Here is a 17,800-nt window from a genome sequence, read left to right on the forward strand (position 1 = left end):
ATTTGAGGAGAGGTATCTGTGGTGAACAATGTTTACAAATCCTCTCCCTTGACCCAATGGTCTTTTGTTAAAGGAGGATAGTGAGGCCCAGAAATTGACGATAGAGCTAAATCCTGAGCAGGATCCCAGGGCTCCGAACCTCCAGGTCAGGTGTCCTCCAGCTGAGAGGGAAATGCTCAGAACTGTGAGGTCTTAAAAGTGACCTTATGCCCACGATCAAGATAACCTCCCAGTGGAGATATTTTCCAGCCTCTGCTGCAACAATTCCCTGGAGACAGAGCTCCTGGGCCACCTGAGCAGCCATTCTAAGAGAATTCTAGTTGTCAGAACACAATCTTTGCTCGGCTAAAATCTGACCACTGTGGCTTCCCCCACCTCTAAGAGTGATATCAAAGAAAATTTGCAGCTTGGCAGGCATGCATCCTGTGTGTGTGTGTGTGCATGTGTGTGTGTGTGTACACATTTTCTGTAACCAGGTGACCTTGGGCACATCATTTATTTTCTCTGGGTTTGTATCACTTTACAACATGATTACTGATAATACCCATGCAGAAGATGAAGAATTGAATGAGGTCACATATGAATTATATATGTGTTGGAACATCGTAAGCTGTGGATTAATAGTAATGCCCTTTGCCTTCTCTCTCCCCGATTGCCCCCACACTGTATTTGTGTTAAAAAGCAGCTCCCAAATGACAGCCTATTTGAAGACAGCTCTGATGCACACCCATCCTCCAGCCCATCTTTTTCCTGTACAAGTCAACTGGGAGTTAATTTACCAGTGCGGACCCTCTCTTCTGCGACACTCAGCAGAGTCCAGGGTCGGCACCCTCTTGGAACAAGCCTTCCTTCCTCTTATCTGTTATATCCTCTATGGGGTCAAGAAAAAAGTCCTAACCACCCTGTCCCTGTGAGACTGCAGCAAAGATGAGATTTCTGGGAGAGAGGGGCCAAGCTGAAGGACACAAGCCAGTGCTCATCCCACTGATTCTGGTCCCCATTATCTCCTCGGGAGTTATCAAGTACCACTTGTGAGTAGGTATTCATGTGTAGGTATTTAAGGTGTTCATAGCTGCACAGCCAAAGTGTTAGCATATGATGCCAAGGGGGACTCCGAAAAGCTTCAATGGTGGAGTTCAATGCCTTGGTGAATTAAGTATGCTCCAGTAACAGATCCATCCTCTGCTTTCAGGCTTAGGAACCTGAGACAAGGGAACACTAAAAATGTTTCGAGTTTCACAATCACATACAGAGGTTCTAGCAAATTAAGGCGGAGAGAGGACAGAGAGAATAATAGTCATTGGTATTGGTAAGATAAAGGTTCCTCAGTGGCTACCATATTGTGATGGGAATTCCATCATGTTGTGATGGAAAAGGTCATTGGGATCACACACTCTCTTTGCTTTTATTCTTCCTTCTCCTGACTTTCATCGCCAACATGTAGGAGAGTGTCATGCCTGGCCCATGAGGGGCACTCCCCTTGGGCCTTAGTCGCTCACTGAATCACATCTAGTACCTATTGGAAGTGGGTAGGGCCATTCTTAGCAGCAATGACAATGGCACAATGACATGACATTCCCACACTCACACATGTCATTTGAGTCTGCTGCTGTCAACCAAATTTCCCTGAGCCTCATCTTTCTCTTAAGTTATGCCTAAAATCAGAACCTAGAGGCATGAAGGGCCAGAACTTGGCCCTAGCTGACTTCATTTGACCGTGAGACTCAGCCACGTCGTTGAGAAGAGATTGCTGCCTCAGATAGGAGTTGTCTCTGCATTCCTATTTGGAAGCTGGGATGATACTCAGAATTTCTGGGCTGTTTACATGGCATCAAAAACACCTCCAATATGCTTGGTCATAGCAGAGAGAAGGGCCCAGACACACATCTGCTAAAGGAATTATCCGGATGGACTTAGCAACATGGGAATGAGGCACTGGTGTTTCTAGCACTGGGATAGAAGGTTTCAGGGGCTCCAACACCTCTACTAGTCGATACCACAGCCCGCAGTCTCTACCTTCTATGCTCGGGTTCCTGCTCCGGGCTAGAACAAGTGGTCGGCACTGAGTCATCCACTGTGGCCACTGATGTGGTCACCGAATGATTCTCAGACAACAACCCAGAGGACATCATCAGGCAGAGGGGTTGGGGGTGGGGAAGCTTTTGTAGAAAGCCATCTATGATGAAGCACCACACAACCGAGGGGGACTTGACGTCATTGAGCCCACCTGCACTTCTTTCCTCTCCTGGCGGCTATAAGAGAGCAAGGAGGAAGCACCAGCAGCTCCGAGCTGGGCAGCCTTCCTGGAAAGATGCAGCGTCTCCTGCTCCTGCTGGCCTTTCTACTGTCTGCCAGGGCAGAGGCAGGTGAGTGACCATCCCCACCCTCAGAGGCCCCATCCCATCCCACAGGGAGCACAGATCCTCTGCCCCTTCTGCACAACCCTGATCCATCTATCCACCAGCTACAGTCCTAATCCAGCTCCGTTCCCACCTCAGACCCCGGAGTATGATACTGGATAAGCTACTAGCAGGAACGGCAGGGCAGAAGGCTGTTCTCAAGAAGAGCCAGTGGGTGCTATTCCCTCCCCAGCCCTCCAGTTGCCATCTGGAAAGTGAAACTTAACTAGATGTGCCTGGCAGAGGGAGGGAAACTGGAAAAGAGAAAATAATAAATCCCCCAGCAGATGACAGAGTGGGGCCTGGCTTCCCTGTCTGGGATGAGGCAGATGTTCCCTTCAGTGTCTGCTCAGGAGAGAATCCCAGAGCTCAGCAGACCCTGGAGCTGGTGGGACCACAGTCCCTGGATGATTGTTGGTGCCTTGCTCAGTCCCAAGGCCCCTCTGTCCCTTCACCAACTCTACTCTTCTTCCCAGGCCTTTAGCACCTCCCCTCTTTCCAGGAAGCAGCCACTGTTTGGCAGACCCCAACTTCTCTGCTTTCTATAATCCCACAAGCACTGGCCCTACCAATCCTCATCCAGAGGCCAATTGGGGGCCATTCCTTCACGTAGCCAACAGACACTTCTTGGGCATCCACTACCTGTCAGGCCCTGAAAACAGGCCATGACAACATCTAGATCCTAAACTTAAGACTTGGCCACTGGAAAGCAGCACAACCTTATATGGGGGCCGTACAAATGCACAGGAAACAAAGTCAGGAGAGGAATTTTCAGGAGCCTCTAGGACTTCGCTGTCTCTCAGACAGAGATGCTCGCTTCCAATTATCTATGGAGGACAGATGCACAGATGGAGCCTGCTCCTCTTCTCTCTCCCAGAGGAGGAAATTGAGGCTCCTCCTCAGCCCTTGCCAACTCCAAAACATCCCGGGCTCCCAGACGCCCAGTAGTCCTGAGCCGTAAGCCTACATATGCCTGGTGGACTCAATGAGTGCACACAAGCAGATCAGGGTTTCCTTTCAGGAGAGATCATCGGGGGACACGAGGCCAAGCCCCACTCCCGCCCCTATATGGCCTTGGTTCAGTTTCTGGTGAACGATGGATGGAAGACGTGTGGTGGTGCCCTCGTGCGAGAGGACTTTGTTCTGACGGCTGCTCACTGCTGGGGAAGGTGAGGGGCCACAGGCAACTGATACCTCATGAGACCCCCACAGGGACTCCTGTCCTCTGTCCAGGGGTGCAGTCCAGGGAAGCTCCCCCGGCTCGTGGTAACTCAAGGCCACAAGAGCTCATCAGAGGAGCCATCTGAGAAGATGACTGGAGGATGCAAAGTGAGAAATAGGACAGGTAAGGTTTGGGGTCAAAGGTCAGAGGTGAGAGTCAGTGATCCAGTTGAGAAGAGAGGACACTGGCCAAATAAAGCATCTGTGGAGGAAGAAAGCCTGCACGAGGGTCAAAATGCAAACTCAGAGTATTTTCACAACATTGCCTGAGGGCGAGAGAAAGCTTCCAGAAACCATACCCTCAGCGCCATTGAGCAGCATAGGGCACAGAGACACTCAGCGTCCGGCCCTCAGGTTGCCTCGATTTCCCCTAGCTGCAGCCCTGGCCTGGCCCACCTGTCACCTGCTCTTCATGGCTCTTGGGCTGAATCTCCTGTGACTCCACATCCCCTACACTCCAACTCTGCTTTCTGTGCAGTGCAATCAGTGTCACCCTGGGGGCCCACAACATCCAGGAGCAGGAGAAGACCCAGCAGGTCATCCCTGTGAGAAGAGCCATCCCCCACCCAGACTACAATCCTAACAACATCTCCAACGACATCATGTTACTAGAGGTAAGGAAACCTCTCTGCTGCTTCTGCTCTCCTGGGTCCAGATTGTTTCCCCTCCCACTGCGACCTGTCCCGTCTTTCCTTCCCATCCTGGCCACCTGGCTACTCCCAAGTGGCTCAGGGGAGAGAGAAGACAGTGCAGTCCCATTGCGGTGTCCAGGTCCAGGAGGCCATTGGCTGAGCTGGACTTTCTTGCCTCTTCCCATCAGCTGGCGAGAATGGCCAAGCAGACTGCAGCTGTGAGGCCCCTCAGCCTGCCCTGGGGCAAGGCCCAGGTGAGGCCCGGACAGGTGTGCAGTGTGGCCGGCTGGGGGAGGGTCACTCCAATAGGCCCAATCTCAGACACTCTGCAGGAGGTGGAGCTGATCGTGCAGGAGGACCGGGAGTGTGAATTCCGCTACCCCGGCATTTACAGCGGAGCCACCCAGATTTGTGTAGGGGATCCGAAGGAAAAGAAGTCTTCCTTTAAGGTGAGACTGATGATCACACTAGTTTGGCTCTGAAGAGAGGGGTGTTTGGTGAAGATCTGGGACCTGTTCCTCCAAAAAGTGGGGTCTCCTTCACCCCCTGGACTCTGATCTTTCTCCTGGGAAGGGAAGGGCTGAGCAGCCAGAGTGAGAAGTCACAGGACTTCTGCGAGCCCCCCGGGGGCCTGTGATGGATCCACAAATGGCATTCCCCTGGGCGGTGATGGTTCAACACTCTGCCCCATGCTGGGCACACGTGCTAGAAAACTGTGCTCCCTGCTGTGCAGCAGTTAAAACAAGGTGGCTCCTCAGAGCTGGCACCCATCTTGGATGATGGGCTCACCCTCCATGCTGAGTGTCGGCCCCACCTGCAGCTTCTGTGTCCTTAAACAGTAGACTGAAGCACAGTCCCACAGCACCTTCATGGGGAGATGATACGGGACCTGGGGGAGGACAGAGAGCTGCCACCTGAGTGAAGTGAAACAGTGACAATGTCCAGGGTCAGGACTGGGCAGCTGAGGGGCCCACAGGGGCCGCCCTCCCCTCTGATCTCCCACATGGAGGCCATGCAGGAGGCCTTCTCTGAGAAGGTCTTTGGGATGACAGGGAGGGCAGGACCAGGAGGAGAACTAGCTCAGTCCTTCCCTTTCTCTGTCCATAGGGGGATTCTGGAGGCCCTCTCGTGTGTAAGAAAGTGATCCAGGGCATTGTCTCCTATGGACGAAGTGACGGGACACCTCCACGGGGTTACACCAAAGTCTCAAGTTTCCTGCCCTGGATAAAGAAAACCATGAAAAGCCTCTAACTGCAGAAAACAGACCATCTTCTCTGGAGCTTATCCAGAATCACAACAGCAACTAAATAAATGTCTCTTAGCCGAGTGGGAACGGCTGGTTTCTTGTTTGTTCATTGCCCCTCATTCCCAGGCACCAACTCTGTGCTTAGAAGGCCAATAACACAAATCTGCTATTTTCTGCTTCCTCCTCTTCCCACTGCCAGCACCACCTCCCCCAACCCCCATGCAAAGCTGTCACCCAACTCCGTCTTACCAACACGAGTCTCTCCAGGCCCTGCTCTTCTGCCAGGGCTGAAGCTGAGCACCGTCAGGAGAAAATATGACCCTCTCTGGTCCCGGGGCTCAGGGTGAACTTCTTACCTCCTTCCAGGTGTTATATGGCAGAGAGGAAGGGGGATAACACCACAGATCCCAGAGACCAAGCTGGCACAGCCTGGGGCTGCAGCTCAAGGGCACAGCCCCCAGCACAGGGGAGGGGAGGGGCTGCCTGAGCAGGACATTTCTCTCCCACAGCCCGGGGAGCTGGCACGGAGTGGGGCGGGTCTCTTGAGAAGCTCCTGTTCTCACCTGGGCTGAGTTTCCTCCTTGACCTGCTCTGAGCTCGGAGCCCAGCTCGGCCTCCAGTCTCCTGGCTGCCCCTTCTTCTCCATCCCTGCTTACCACTGAGAGTCCTCAGAGTCCAACAACTCCTGTTGCCTCCAGACAACAGTGCTCTGAGCTGGGCCCTTCCTCACAGCCGTCCCACCCAGGACCCCCAGAGGTCCATGTCGTTCCAGCAGGGCCTCTCCACTGACATGCCATCCCAGCTCATGCCCTGGCAGAGAGGGCTACAGAGGGACCAGGCCTGTGATGGAACCAGGCAGGGCCCGTGGAGGACAGGGTAGGCGTGTGTCTATCCGGAACCTAAGGCCCCATCTCTCAAGTGGCAGGGCCACCTCAACCCCTCACATCTAGACCAGTGTCACCGCTCGTGCTCAGGGTCCCCCGGCCACCTGGTCACTCAGTAGCCTGAGTCCCTTTCAGCCTGTCACTCTTAGTCCTTGCTGGCCTCCAGGCATAGACCCCTGCTCACCACCCAGGGCTGTATCAGCATTTTGAGTTTGCATGGGCTGCTCTCTGCAGTAGGACTGGAAAGCACAGGTTGTCCATCAATCAACAAACATGGGCTGATCGAGCACCTAACTGTTCTGCCCTGGGGTACACAGTGAACCCAAGACAGACTCTGTCATCTGAACCCGAGTGACACTGACAGTGTGACTTTCACCCAAATCATCTAACTCTCCCTCCCTCCTTCACATGAGTCCATGTGGCCTAGATCTATGTGGAAAACCCACAAGAATAAAATATTTTATTTTTATTGCTGATTACAATCTGTATGAATGTTATCACATGTGACTCTAGAACAGCAAGTATGGGATTTGGAAATGACGTTAGTCATTTAGTTTCTAGAGTGAAGTTACTAAGCTCGGTTTACTGGAGCATCCTCTTCACCTAGAGGAGAGGGCAGATGGAGGGGAGGAAGAAGACAGGAAGGGCAGCCTTACGTTCATTTGCTTTAAAAGCAGCAGGTATGAACATCATTGTCCAGATTCAAATGGTAGGAAAAACTATATGATGCATTTGCTTGAAGGCAATTAGAGTCTGACTCCAAACTCCCATCCAATTGGACCAGCCAGAAACATGAACCCTGTCGTTACTGCAGCTCCTGCCTGCGCAGAAGCCAGCTAGAATCTGGGAGGCGGATACAGTCTGGAAAAATGGAGAAAAGCCTCTAGTCTGCAGGCCTTCATGGTTACTCTGCATCCACCATTTCCAAGGCCACCCAGACTTTTGGACTTTAGGAGGTTTTTGGCTTGGAGGCCACACAGTGTACATGATTCTTTGCTGAATGAGGATCTCCCTGTGTTGGGCTCACCTTGACAAATACTCCCAGAGGCCACCCCTCCAAGGTCTTGCCACAGATATGGGGCACTGCCCAGGGGCTGAGCAGAAGTCCCAGCTGGGCTAAAGCCCTCCTGCCCCAAATACACACGGCACAACCCTCTTGTGACGAGGGATAAATACTCTGGGATCGTGTAACCCTCAAAGGCATGACTTTTCCCATCTTGTTGTGCACAAAGCATACAGCAACCCAGTCTCTTAACGACTGTGGGCACTTTCACAAGGGAAAAGCAGTGATGTTACGGAGCTCATGACTTGGAGCTAAAAAATCATCCCTGCTTCTAAGACGTACTAAGAACCTGGCTCCTTGATGGAAAAAGACAAAAAGGAAAATGCAGAAAGCAAAACAAAAATAATATTTTTAAAATTTGCCTAGGGATCTGGCCCCGTGGTGTAGCGGTTAAGTGCGCGCGCTTGGCTGCTGGCGGCCCCGGGCTTGGATCCCGGGCATGCACCCATGCACAGCTTGTCAGGCCATGCTGTGGCGGCGTCCCATATCAAGTGGAGAAGCGTGGGCACAGATGTTAGTCCAGGGCCAGTCTTCCTCAGCAAAAAGAGTAGGATTGGCATGGATGTTAGCTCAGGGCTGATCTTCCTCACAAAAAAATAAATAAATAAAAGTTGCCCAGCCACATGCAGGTTTAGTTTAGTTATAACATTGACTTTGAGAAAACGGTTCTGTGCTTTAAAGCAAGTCTGAGAACCCCTGTTGTAGGTCTTCATCCTCCTTTGAGAGATGACAGGGAGCAAAGTCCCAGGAGGGGGAAGTGACCGACTGAAGGTACCACAGAGTCAGGACACAGCCTGGACTGAGCCCCGGCCCTGATGGCCAGGCCAGCGAGAGGCCTGACATGTTGTCTAACACCCTCTCTGTGCTGGCTTCCTGGCGTCCCTGAGCAAGAGGTGAGCTTCTCTCAGACGTCTCCCTGGAGAGAGAACCTCGGGCTCCTGTGCAGCCACTCTGGGAGAACTACTCAAGACACCTTGTTCAGTGAGCTGAAGTCTGCTCATGGGCACATTTAGATGGAGGTGGATAAGGACCCTAAATATGCTGATTCCTTCAAATCTCCTTTGTCTGTGGAAGTATCTCCCTGTCGCACTCCCCACCTTTGAGGAAACGATCCTTCTCTTGCTTAAAAATATCTGTAATGAAAATTTTAAAATAAAAATACATAAAATATCTCTGTAATGACCTCAAGGAAATGCCTCTATGCACAAAACCCACTCTCACCGCCCCTCCTTCCTTCCAGACCCACAAGAAGAGTCAGGTCCCAGGATGTCGGGGAGAGAATTGCCAAGCCAGCTCCTGGGGGAGAGACGCCCAGAAGACTGCGAGATCTTGCTAATCTGTTTTGGGAACGTGTCTCTGGATGGATCTGCCCTTCCCGCCCACCACCACACTTCTGCTGGGCCCCATCTTTGTGAACTTACAGAACTCACAGGGTTTATTTCCTGTCTGTGTATCCCACACAGCACAGCTTTTGACCAATAAACATATTTCACCACAAAACAAGTGCTGCAATGGGTTCCTTTTTATCATAGGCCTATTGCTAGACTACATTCCTCATCCACAGATTCAGGAAGCTCAGTGAACCTCAGGGAGGACAAAGAAGGCCACATCTAAGCACATAATAGTCAAAGTGGTGAAAACCAGAGAAAAAGCTGAAAGTGGACAGAGAGGAAAATAATATACATTACTTTAGGAGAAACAACAAGAATAACAATGAGCTTCCATCAGAAATAGTGGAAGTCAGAAGACAGTGACATGACATTAGTAAATGGTTGAAAGTAAAAAAGAAGTAAGCAATCTATTTCTGGAATTCTATGTCCAGTGAAAATACTTTTCAAAAATGAAGGCAAAATACAGACGTTTTCAGAAAAACAAAAGTAAGAAAATTTGTTGCCATCTGACCTGCGTGGCAAGAAATACTAAAAGAAGCTCTGCAGGCTGAAAGAAGATGATCCCCATTGTGGGCAGGAAGGAGGAAAGAAAAAGCAAAACGTAAATGGTGACTAAATTTAAAAGACTTTACATAAATTTCTTTCAAAGACTAATGACTATATAAGACAAAAAATGCTTTAGGGCTTATGACACATTTTGGTAAAATGTATGACAAAAATAACTCAAAGGCTGGGAGGGAGGATAAATGGAAATACATCATTGCAAAGTTCCTATATGAAGTGGTATAACATTAATTCAAAGTGATATGTGAAGGACGCGTACTGTAATCCTAGAGTAACCACTACAAGAATATATAGAGATATGACTAAAAACCAATCAAATAGCAATATGATATTCTCCAACCTAACCCCACCAGTAGTTGCATTAAATGTAAGCAGATTAAACACTCCAACTAAAGGGTAGAGATTGTCAGTCTGGACAAAAAAATGGATGACTCCATTTTGTGCTGTTTACAAGAGACACTCTTCATTATAAGGACGTGGATAGGATGAAAGTAAAATGGGAGAAAAAAGAAGATATATCCTGCAACACCAATCAAAAGAAAATAGCCTTGCCCATGGAGTGCGCTGTTTAACTTTAGAATTTTTGACAACCTGTGATATCAGAGTGTCTCAGTGGAATTTTTATTTCCATTTTTCCATATTTTATTTCCATTTCTCTTAATATGAGTGAACTCTTTCCATTATTTTTTAAATATATTTTACTGTGAACTATCAGGTCTTTCACCCATTATTCTATCAGGTTTTTGGTCTTTTTCTTCTGGATTTTCAGAGCTCTTTATATACTAGATAGATTAGATCCTTAATTGTGATATATGTTGCAATAGTTTCTCCAAGTTTGCTGTCTGTATTTTGAATTTGCTTACACTGTTTTTTGACATACAAACTTTTAACAATTGTTTTTTTACATATGAAAGTTTATTTATCAATCTTTTCATTTCATGTTTCTGGATTTAGAGTCAAAAGCAGTTAGCAGTATATACTACAATCAAATTTTTCCTTATACACATATTTTCCTTTTACGCCTTCTTTTCTTCCTACATATCGCTTTTCCTAGTTTTCCTATAATTTTTCTGTATTATTTAGATAACTTAAAAACCTATTTATTAAATATGAATGAGATTTTAAAACAGTATTCAATAATCGATTTTTAATAAAATGAAGTAATGTTTATGTTGGATAATTTAAATTATAGGATTAAAAACTTATTTTTATCCTGAGCAAATATATTTATGATCAAACCTATATGTTGTGATAAAATCTATATAAAAATATACATAGAAAAAATCTACATGGATAAACATCTGTTCACAGTGGTCAGTTGGGTTGTGAGATTAAGGCTGACATTTTTCTTCTTTCTATTTCATAATTCATTCAATATTTGAATTGTATAATTATTAAAATAATTTTATTTAAAAAAAATTACAAATCGGAAACAGGTAGGCTTCAGTACGTTGGTCCATGTGTTAGTTAAGATAACCGTAACTGTTCTAACTGATAAACTTTAGCATTTCAGTGACTAACACAGTAGAAGTCGATTTCTTGCTCACACACGGTCCAAAATGAGTTTCCCGGTAAGCAGTGACCCCTCGTACTCTCAAGTGTCCCAGTTTGAACAATAATTGCAGGCTCAGTCCCCTAAAGACAGATGCATGTTCCCAGTGTCCATCTGCGTCAGACTCTGGAGGGGAGGAGTCTCCGTGATCAGGCACAGGAGTATGTTTGGAGCCAGGTCTGGACAGCGCCCAAATCATCTCCACTCACATCCCATTTGCTGCAACAGTCACACAGCCACACCAAACCTTGAGTGAGGCTGCACAGTGGGGTCACCTACGTCCCCTGGAAGAAAAGGACATTGATTTGCTAAACTGCTAGCTCATCTCTACCACGATGCCTAACAATGTTTGCTGTTAGAAGGACCAGGGGCCATAAGTATTTTTCTGACTATAAAACTAACAACTTTCCATTGTATAAAATATTGGATAAGATAGAAGTGAAACTAAGAGTCACATAAAATGGTTGTTCTGGTTCTTGTCTTTTTCTTTAAGAAAATTAGTATCAATTTGTATATACCGTTCTACATTCTACTTTTTATACTTAATATTACATGACACAAACTGCTCCACACCACTAAGCAGTCTTCTCAAACATGATGCTTTTTAACAGCTGGATGGTGTTTCATCCCATGAATATATCATAATGTATATTACCACTCTCCTATCGTGAATATTTGGATTGTCTCAGCATTTTTGGAAGTGGGTCTTAGTGATATGTCCACCTCCACCTCATTCTTTATTTACCCAGGGCCCCGGGGTCAGCTGCCCAGTCTCAGAAGTAAGCTTTTTTGTCAGGAAACACTGAGGTTCTGGACCTTTTTTCAAATTCTTCTCTGCCACATCCAGGGTCTGGGTCCCTCTCTCCCACTAACTACTTTGAGGGGAAGATTGTATGCAGATCTCATTGAATTTCCTATGTCACCTGCTCTTTCCTACAAGCACAACAGCACAGGCCACTTCTTGGCAAGACAGTGTCTTGCTCCCAGCAGACACGTGTGGTGGGAAGACAATGGCATGGGTACAGCCTTCTCCCAGCACTGACACTCCATAAAACACCACAAGCTATCAGGAGAAACTTCCCAAGGAGCTTCCAAAACCTCTCTCTGAGACTGAAATTAAGGCAGCCCTGAGGATGTCCGGAATGCCCCAGTAGTACACTGGTCTCCTACAAAGCTAAGAGCTGTGAGATTGGTTTCTGACTATAGCGGCATCAGAGTGAGGGAGGGGGAAGTGACCCAGCATCAGCCTGCCCAGAAGATTGGCATTGATGGCAGCCTATGGGGCCCAGGGAGGAGGTGGGAAGCACCCGACTTTAATGTCCCAACATCGCAGAGGACAAAACAGTTGTAACTGATGGAAATGTAATAAAAGAGTCCAAATTGGATGTAACCAGCTACGGATGTTGTGAAACGTTTCAGAGTCATATTTGACCTAATACTACAATTTCCTATTAAAGTAGAAAATAAAAACGTTAAAAAACCTATGTGTCCCTATCTACTCTCATGCATTAGTTCTCCATGGACAGTTTCTAGAAAGAAGTGGGAAGACAGCTAATTTTCAATAAAGGAGCCCAGAACATACAATGGAGAAAGGAAAGTCTCTTCAATACATGCTGTTGGGAAAACTGGACAGTCACGTGCAAAAGAATGAAAGTAGACTATTATCTTATGCCATACTCAAAAATTAACTAAAAATGGATTAAAGACTTGAATGGAAGACCGGAAACCATAAAACTCCTAGAAGAAAACATAGGCAGTACTCTCTTTGACATGGGTCTCAGCAGCATCTTTTTGAATATCATGTCTCCTCAGGCAAGGGAAACAAAAGAAAAAATAAATGAATGGGACTACGTCAAGCAAAAAAGCTTCTGCATGGCAAAGAAAACCACCAGCAAAACAAAAAGACAACCCACCAACTGGGAGACAACATTTGAAAATCATATATCCAATAAAGAGTTAATTTCCAAAATATATAAAGAACTCATACAACTCAACAACAAAAACGAACACCTCAATCACAAATGGGATCATGGACAAGAACAGATATTTTCCAAAGAAAATATAAAGGTAGCCAACAGGGACAAGAAAAGATGTTCAACATCACTAATTATTAGGGAAATGAAAATCAAAATCACAATGAGCTATCACTTCACACCTGTGATAATGGTTATCATTAAAAAGACAAGAAATAACAAGTATTAGAGAGGATGTGATTAAAGGGAACCCTCATCACTGCTGGTGGGAATGTAAACAGGTGCAGCCACTATGGAATACAGTGTGGCATCGCCTCAAAAAATTAAAAATAGAAATATCATGCAATCCATCTGTTCCACTTCTTGGTATTTATCCAGAGAACATGCAAACACTAATCCAAAAAGATATATACACCCCTATATTCATTGCAGCATTATTCACAACGGCCAAGAGTTGGAAGCAACCTAAGTGCCCATCAGTGGATGAACAATGTAGTATAATTAAACAATGGAATACTACTCAACCATAAAAAAGATGAAATCTGGCCATTTGCAACAGTATGGATGGATCCTGAGGGTACTATGCTAAGCGAAATACGTCAGATAGAGAAAAACAAATACAGTATGATTTCACTCATATTTGGAAGATAAACAAACACAGAGATGCAAAGAACACTTGGTGGTTACCAGAGAAGAAGGGAGGAGGGGCGGGGGGGGAAACAGGGTAAAGGGGTACATACGTGGGGTAACAGATGGAAACTAGAATTTTGGTGGTGAATACAATGCAATCTACAGAGAAGTCGAAATAAAACGATGTACACCTGAAACTTACATATGTTATAATCAATGTGACTTCAATAAAATATAAATAAATAAATAAATAAATAAATAAATAAGAAGTGGGAGGAGCCAGGGTCTCAGCAGGGTGGCCAGGGGTCAGAGGGTAAGACAGGCAGGCTTCCTCTTTCCTCTTTCATCTCCGTCAACTTTGTCCTGCTGTCTCCACCATATCCCACATCTGTGTTTCATTCACCTCTGTCCATGTCTTACTAAGTACAAATGAATAAGGAATCCAGGAAACATATTCATTTAGAGAAACCAAAATTCCAAAGGACTGAGCTTTAATCTTGGAGACACAGGAAATAGAGGACATAGGCAGCCACCAGCTTTCATGCATTGTTGGGAAATTATTGAATTTGGTGGGTTTAGGGTTCTGGGACACAGGCCCCACGCCCCCTCCTGTGGCCCTGGGTCCCCATTTCTGCTGCCAGCTCTGACTCTGCAGTTGTGGGGGGATCACACTGTGGCTGGGATGTCTCTCTCTTCCTCAGATCAAAATGGCAGTTGGTAAGCAATCCTCCTGAGCAGCTTGGGTGACGAAACCTATCCCACCAGCAGGAGAATGGGACTGTGAATTCTGACCCCAACCTGGCCCTTCCTTCCTCTCTCGGGGGCTAAAAGTCTGGCAGGAGGAAGCACCAGCAGCAACTCACTGGGCAGCCTTCCTAGGAAGATGCAGCCGCTCTTGATCCTGGTGGCCTTTCTCCTACACCCCAGGGCTGGAGGAGGTGAGTGACCATTCCCAACCTCAGAGGCCCGAGCCCTCTCGCAGACCCTGGAGCCTGACTGCCTAGGCACCTTCTAGCTCAGGATCACCGGGCAAGTCATTCGAGTTCAAAGTTCCTCAGGTTCCTTACCCATAAAATAAGAATAATTTTAATGGTTACCTCACAGAGTTGCTATGAGTGTTAAATTAGTTAGTGTACATAAAACTCTTGGAATTGGTCTCAGCACCTGGAACCTGCTTTATAAATGTGCTCTCTAAGTTCATTCTCCCACCCACGGATCAAAGCCTAGCATACAAGGAAACAGCAATAACAGTCCCATCAGCTCACATCTAGTCTCATCCCACGCTGGTCATGAGCTGTCCAGGAGCTGGACTCAGGGGGATCTGGGAAGCTTCCTGAGGAAGAAAGTACCAGGAACTTCAGGGAGAGGCCACTCCAGCAGGCTCCCATCCAACAACACAGCATCTCTCCTCAATGCGGGTGGCTGAAGTTGGCCATGCCTGGAGCAACAAACTTCTCCTCCTTCTACTCCTCCTGCCTTGGACCCAGGCCAGCCTGAGGCCTGGGGACTTGTGGGAGGGGGCTGAGGTCTGGAATGGGGAGTCAGCAGAGTTTCCTGAAGATCCCTGGAGTGCTCCCCCAATGTGTGGTGCAGACCTCAATTCTCACCGCCAACTCCTCTGTCCTCTGCATCATCTCACCTGCCTCCCAATCTTCTAGCCTTTCTGGAGCCACCAACCAGGTATCCACACCATGGGTTCCATGAGCACAAAGATAAGTACTGAATGCTTCCTTCCAGGGCCAATCATTGGAGGCCGAGAGGCCAGGCCCCATTCCCACCCCTACATGGCATATCTTCAGACCCAGACTCTAGTGGGTCCAGGCATGTGCGGGGGGTTGCTGGTGCGAGAAGACTTTGTGCTGACAGCAGCCCACTGCTGGGGAAGGGGAAGAACTAAGGAGCTTCCGGGGTGACCAGTAACACAGGCCCAGACGGGTCATAAGAGAGGCCATCTGAAAGCAGGGCTCTAGCAATGAAGAGGTGAAAGAGCCCAGGGAGGTCTGGGGGCCGGGAACAGGCCAGTGTAAATGAGGAGAAAAGAAGGGCATGATCAAAAAGAGCGAGAGGAGGAAATGGAAGACGCGCATTGGGGCTCAAAATGTGAATTCAAACTCTCTCTCAGTTTATTATAGGGGAAGTAAAACTCAGGTCACTGCGTCCCCCACCATCCCCAGCTCGGGGCTTTGGGGAAGGAGAGGGCACAGACAGCCCCAGAGCCCCCATCCCCTCAATTCCCTCAGCTGCAGTCTCACCACCCTGGGCTGTCCCCCTGCCCTGCAGAGCTGGTGGAACATAGTTGCTGAGGCTCACACCTACCTCTAGGCCTCCTCTCCTTTGTAGCCCTTTGAATGTCATCCTGGGGGCCCACAACATCGGGAGACGGGAAAGCACCCAGCAACGCATATCTGTGCGCAGAGCCGTCCCCCACCCTGAGTATAATCAGCAGAACCACCTGAATGACATCAAGTTACTGCAGGTACCACCTACCTGACCCCCTGGTTCTCCAGCCCAGCTGACTTTCTCCCAGTGTGGGGGCTTCACTCTGTCCTGGGACCATAGAGGAGGAAGCTGGCACAGAGTCCCAGGTAGTGGTGAGGGCAAGGGGTGGGTTCTGCACAGGGGTCCCTGAGGGCCTGCACTCTTCCTGCCAGCTGGAGAATAGAGCCACACAGGACAGAGTCGTGAGGCCAGTGGCTCTGCCTCGGACCCAGACCAGGCTGAGGCCTGGGGACATGTGTGCCGTGGCGGGCTGGGGCCTGGTGGGCCTGGATGGGAGAACAGACACACTCCAGGACGTGTGGCTGAGAGTGCAGAGGGATCAGGAGTGCAGCAATGGCTTCCATTTCTACATCCACCGAAGGCAGATTTGAGTGGGGAACCTGAGGGAGGGGAAGTCCCCTTTCATGGTAAGGCCACAGGTACCCACCAATGCTGCCCATACGGAGGGACCTGGGCAGAGCTGAGCGGGGGAACAGACTACACCCCACGGCCTCAGTCTCGGGCCCAGACCGGAGTGATGGGGTGCTTTGTCCCATCAATCTGGTCTGGGTACAGGGGAGGAGCACCAGACACACAACGTACACATATGCTGCCTTGTCCTGGGGAAAGGGAAGGTACCCCGCCTTGGGTTGAGCTAGAGACAGTAACAACAGTCAGGACTGAAGCCCAGCGAGGGAAAGATCCAGAAGCTTGACTGCTGCACCCCACCACCCTCCTTTCTCACATACCCCACAATTGAAGGAGCCGACCTGTCTCTGCCTTCTCTGAGGGCCTGGCCTTAGGGCAGCAGGAGTGGAGAGGCCTGACTTCATTTCACTTCCTCTCATCACCCACAGGGTGACACTGGAGACACCCTGCTGTGTCACAATGAGGCCTAGGGCACCATCTCCTATGAAAATAGGATCGGGGCCCCTCCAGCAGTCTTCACCTGGGTGTCCAGTTTCCTGCCCTGGATAAGGAGAACAATGAGATGCTTCAAACAGCGGGGTCAGACTGAGACCCCCAGTGACTCACTCTTCTTCTCTGGGGCTGAGGCCAGCTCTGGGGGGTTTCTCAGAGCCTTAATAATTGTCCATGTCTAGAGTGGAAATATCCAATTTCTCATGTATGCCAGAACTAAGGCTAAGCAAATCCAGGAAAATGGGGTCTCTTCTTCAGGACAATGAATCCCCCCATGTCATGGAGATCAGGATGAGCTTCTTCCCTTCTCCAAGACATCCATTCTCCCATCTCCCCTCCCCCCACAGCCTTAGGGATTGATGAAAGGACATCTCTCTCCCCAGAGCAAGACTGTCTACTCTCCCCCTACCAGAGACCCCCACTAGATATTAAAGTACAATCCACCTTCCGTATCCCCCACAGATTCAACCAATGCAGATCGAAAAGCCTATGATGGTTGCATTGTACTGAACATGAACAGACTTTTTTTTTCTTTATTCCGTAAACAATACAGTATAACTACAGTATTAACAACTACAACATTTACATTGTATTAGGTATCATAAGTACTCTAGAGATAATTTAAAGTGTATGGGAGGTTGTGTGTAGGTTATATGCAAATACTTTGTCATTTTATATATGGGACTTGAACATCTGGGGATTTTGATATCCATGGGGGTCCTGGAACCAATCTCCCTCGGATGCTGAGGGATGACTATATACTATAAAACTGTGTGCCATTGGCATGTGTAGGACAGGCAGACCAAAGGACACAATTGAAATTCCATACAAGGCCCAATTTAATAC

General features: G+C 48.1%; 1 protein-coding gene and 1 pseudogene across 4 annotated transcripts; both read left to right on the plus strand.

The window, feature by feature from the left end:
• Window positions 1-2,296: 2,296 nt before the first annotated feature.
• On the plus strand, window positions 2,297-5,503 carry LOC131402943 (granzyme B-like). 4 transcript variants are annotated; one of them, XM_058537390.1, is made up of 6 exons: window positions 2,312-2,346; window positions 2,768-2,787; window positions 3,421-3,568; window positions 4,099-4,234; window positions 4,441-4,701; window positions 5,360-5,503. In XM_058537390.1, exons 1-6 carry the CDS (start codon window positions 2,312-2,314, stop codon window positions 5,501-5,503), a joined length of 744 nt encoding a protein of 247 aa, XP_058393373.1. The 4 variants fall into 4 exon arrangements, with proteins under 4 accessions (XP_058393376.1, XP_058393373.1, XP_058393374.1 ...); XM_058537393.1 differs by lacking the exon at window positions 2,768-2,787 and having other exon boundaries at window positions 2,297-2,366; XM_058537391.1 differs by lacking the exon at window positions 2,768-2,787 and having other exon boundaries at window positions 2,312-2,366; window positions 4,441-4,506.
• An 8,935-nt stretch (window positions 5,504-14,438) lies between these two features.
• On the plus strand, window positions 14,439-17,136 carry LOC131402949 (cathepsin G-like; annotated as a pseudogene).
• Window positions 17,137-17,800: the final 664 nt, after the last annotated feature.

Source organism: Diceros bicornis, unplaced genomic scaffold (assembly GCF_020826845.1).
Source record: "Diceros bicornis minor isolate mBicDic1 unplaced genomic scaffold, mDicBic1.mat.cur scaffold_376_ctg1, whole genome shotgun sequence".
NCBI classification, from domain to species: Eukaryota; Metazoa; Chordata; class Mammalia; order Perissodactyla; family Rhinocerotidae; genus Diceros; species Diceros bicornis.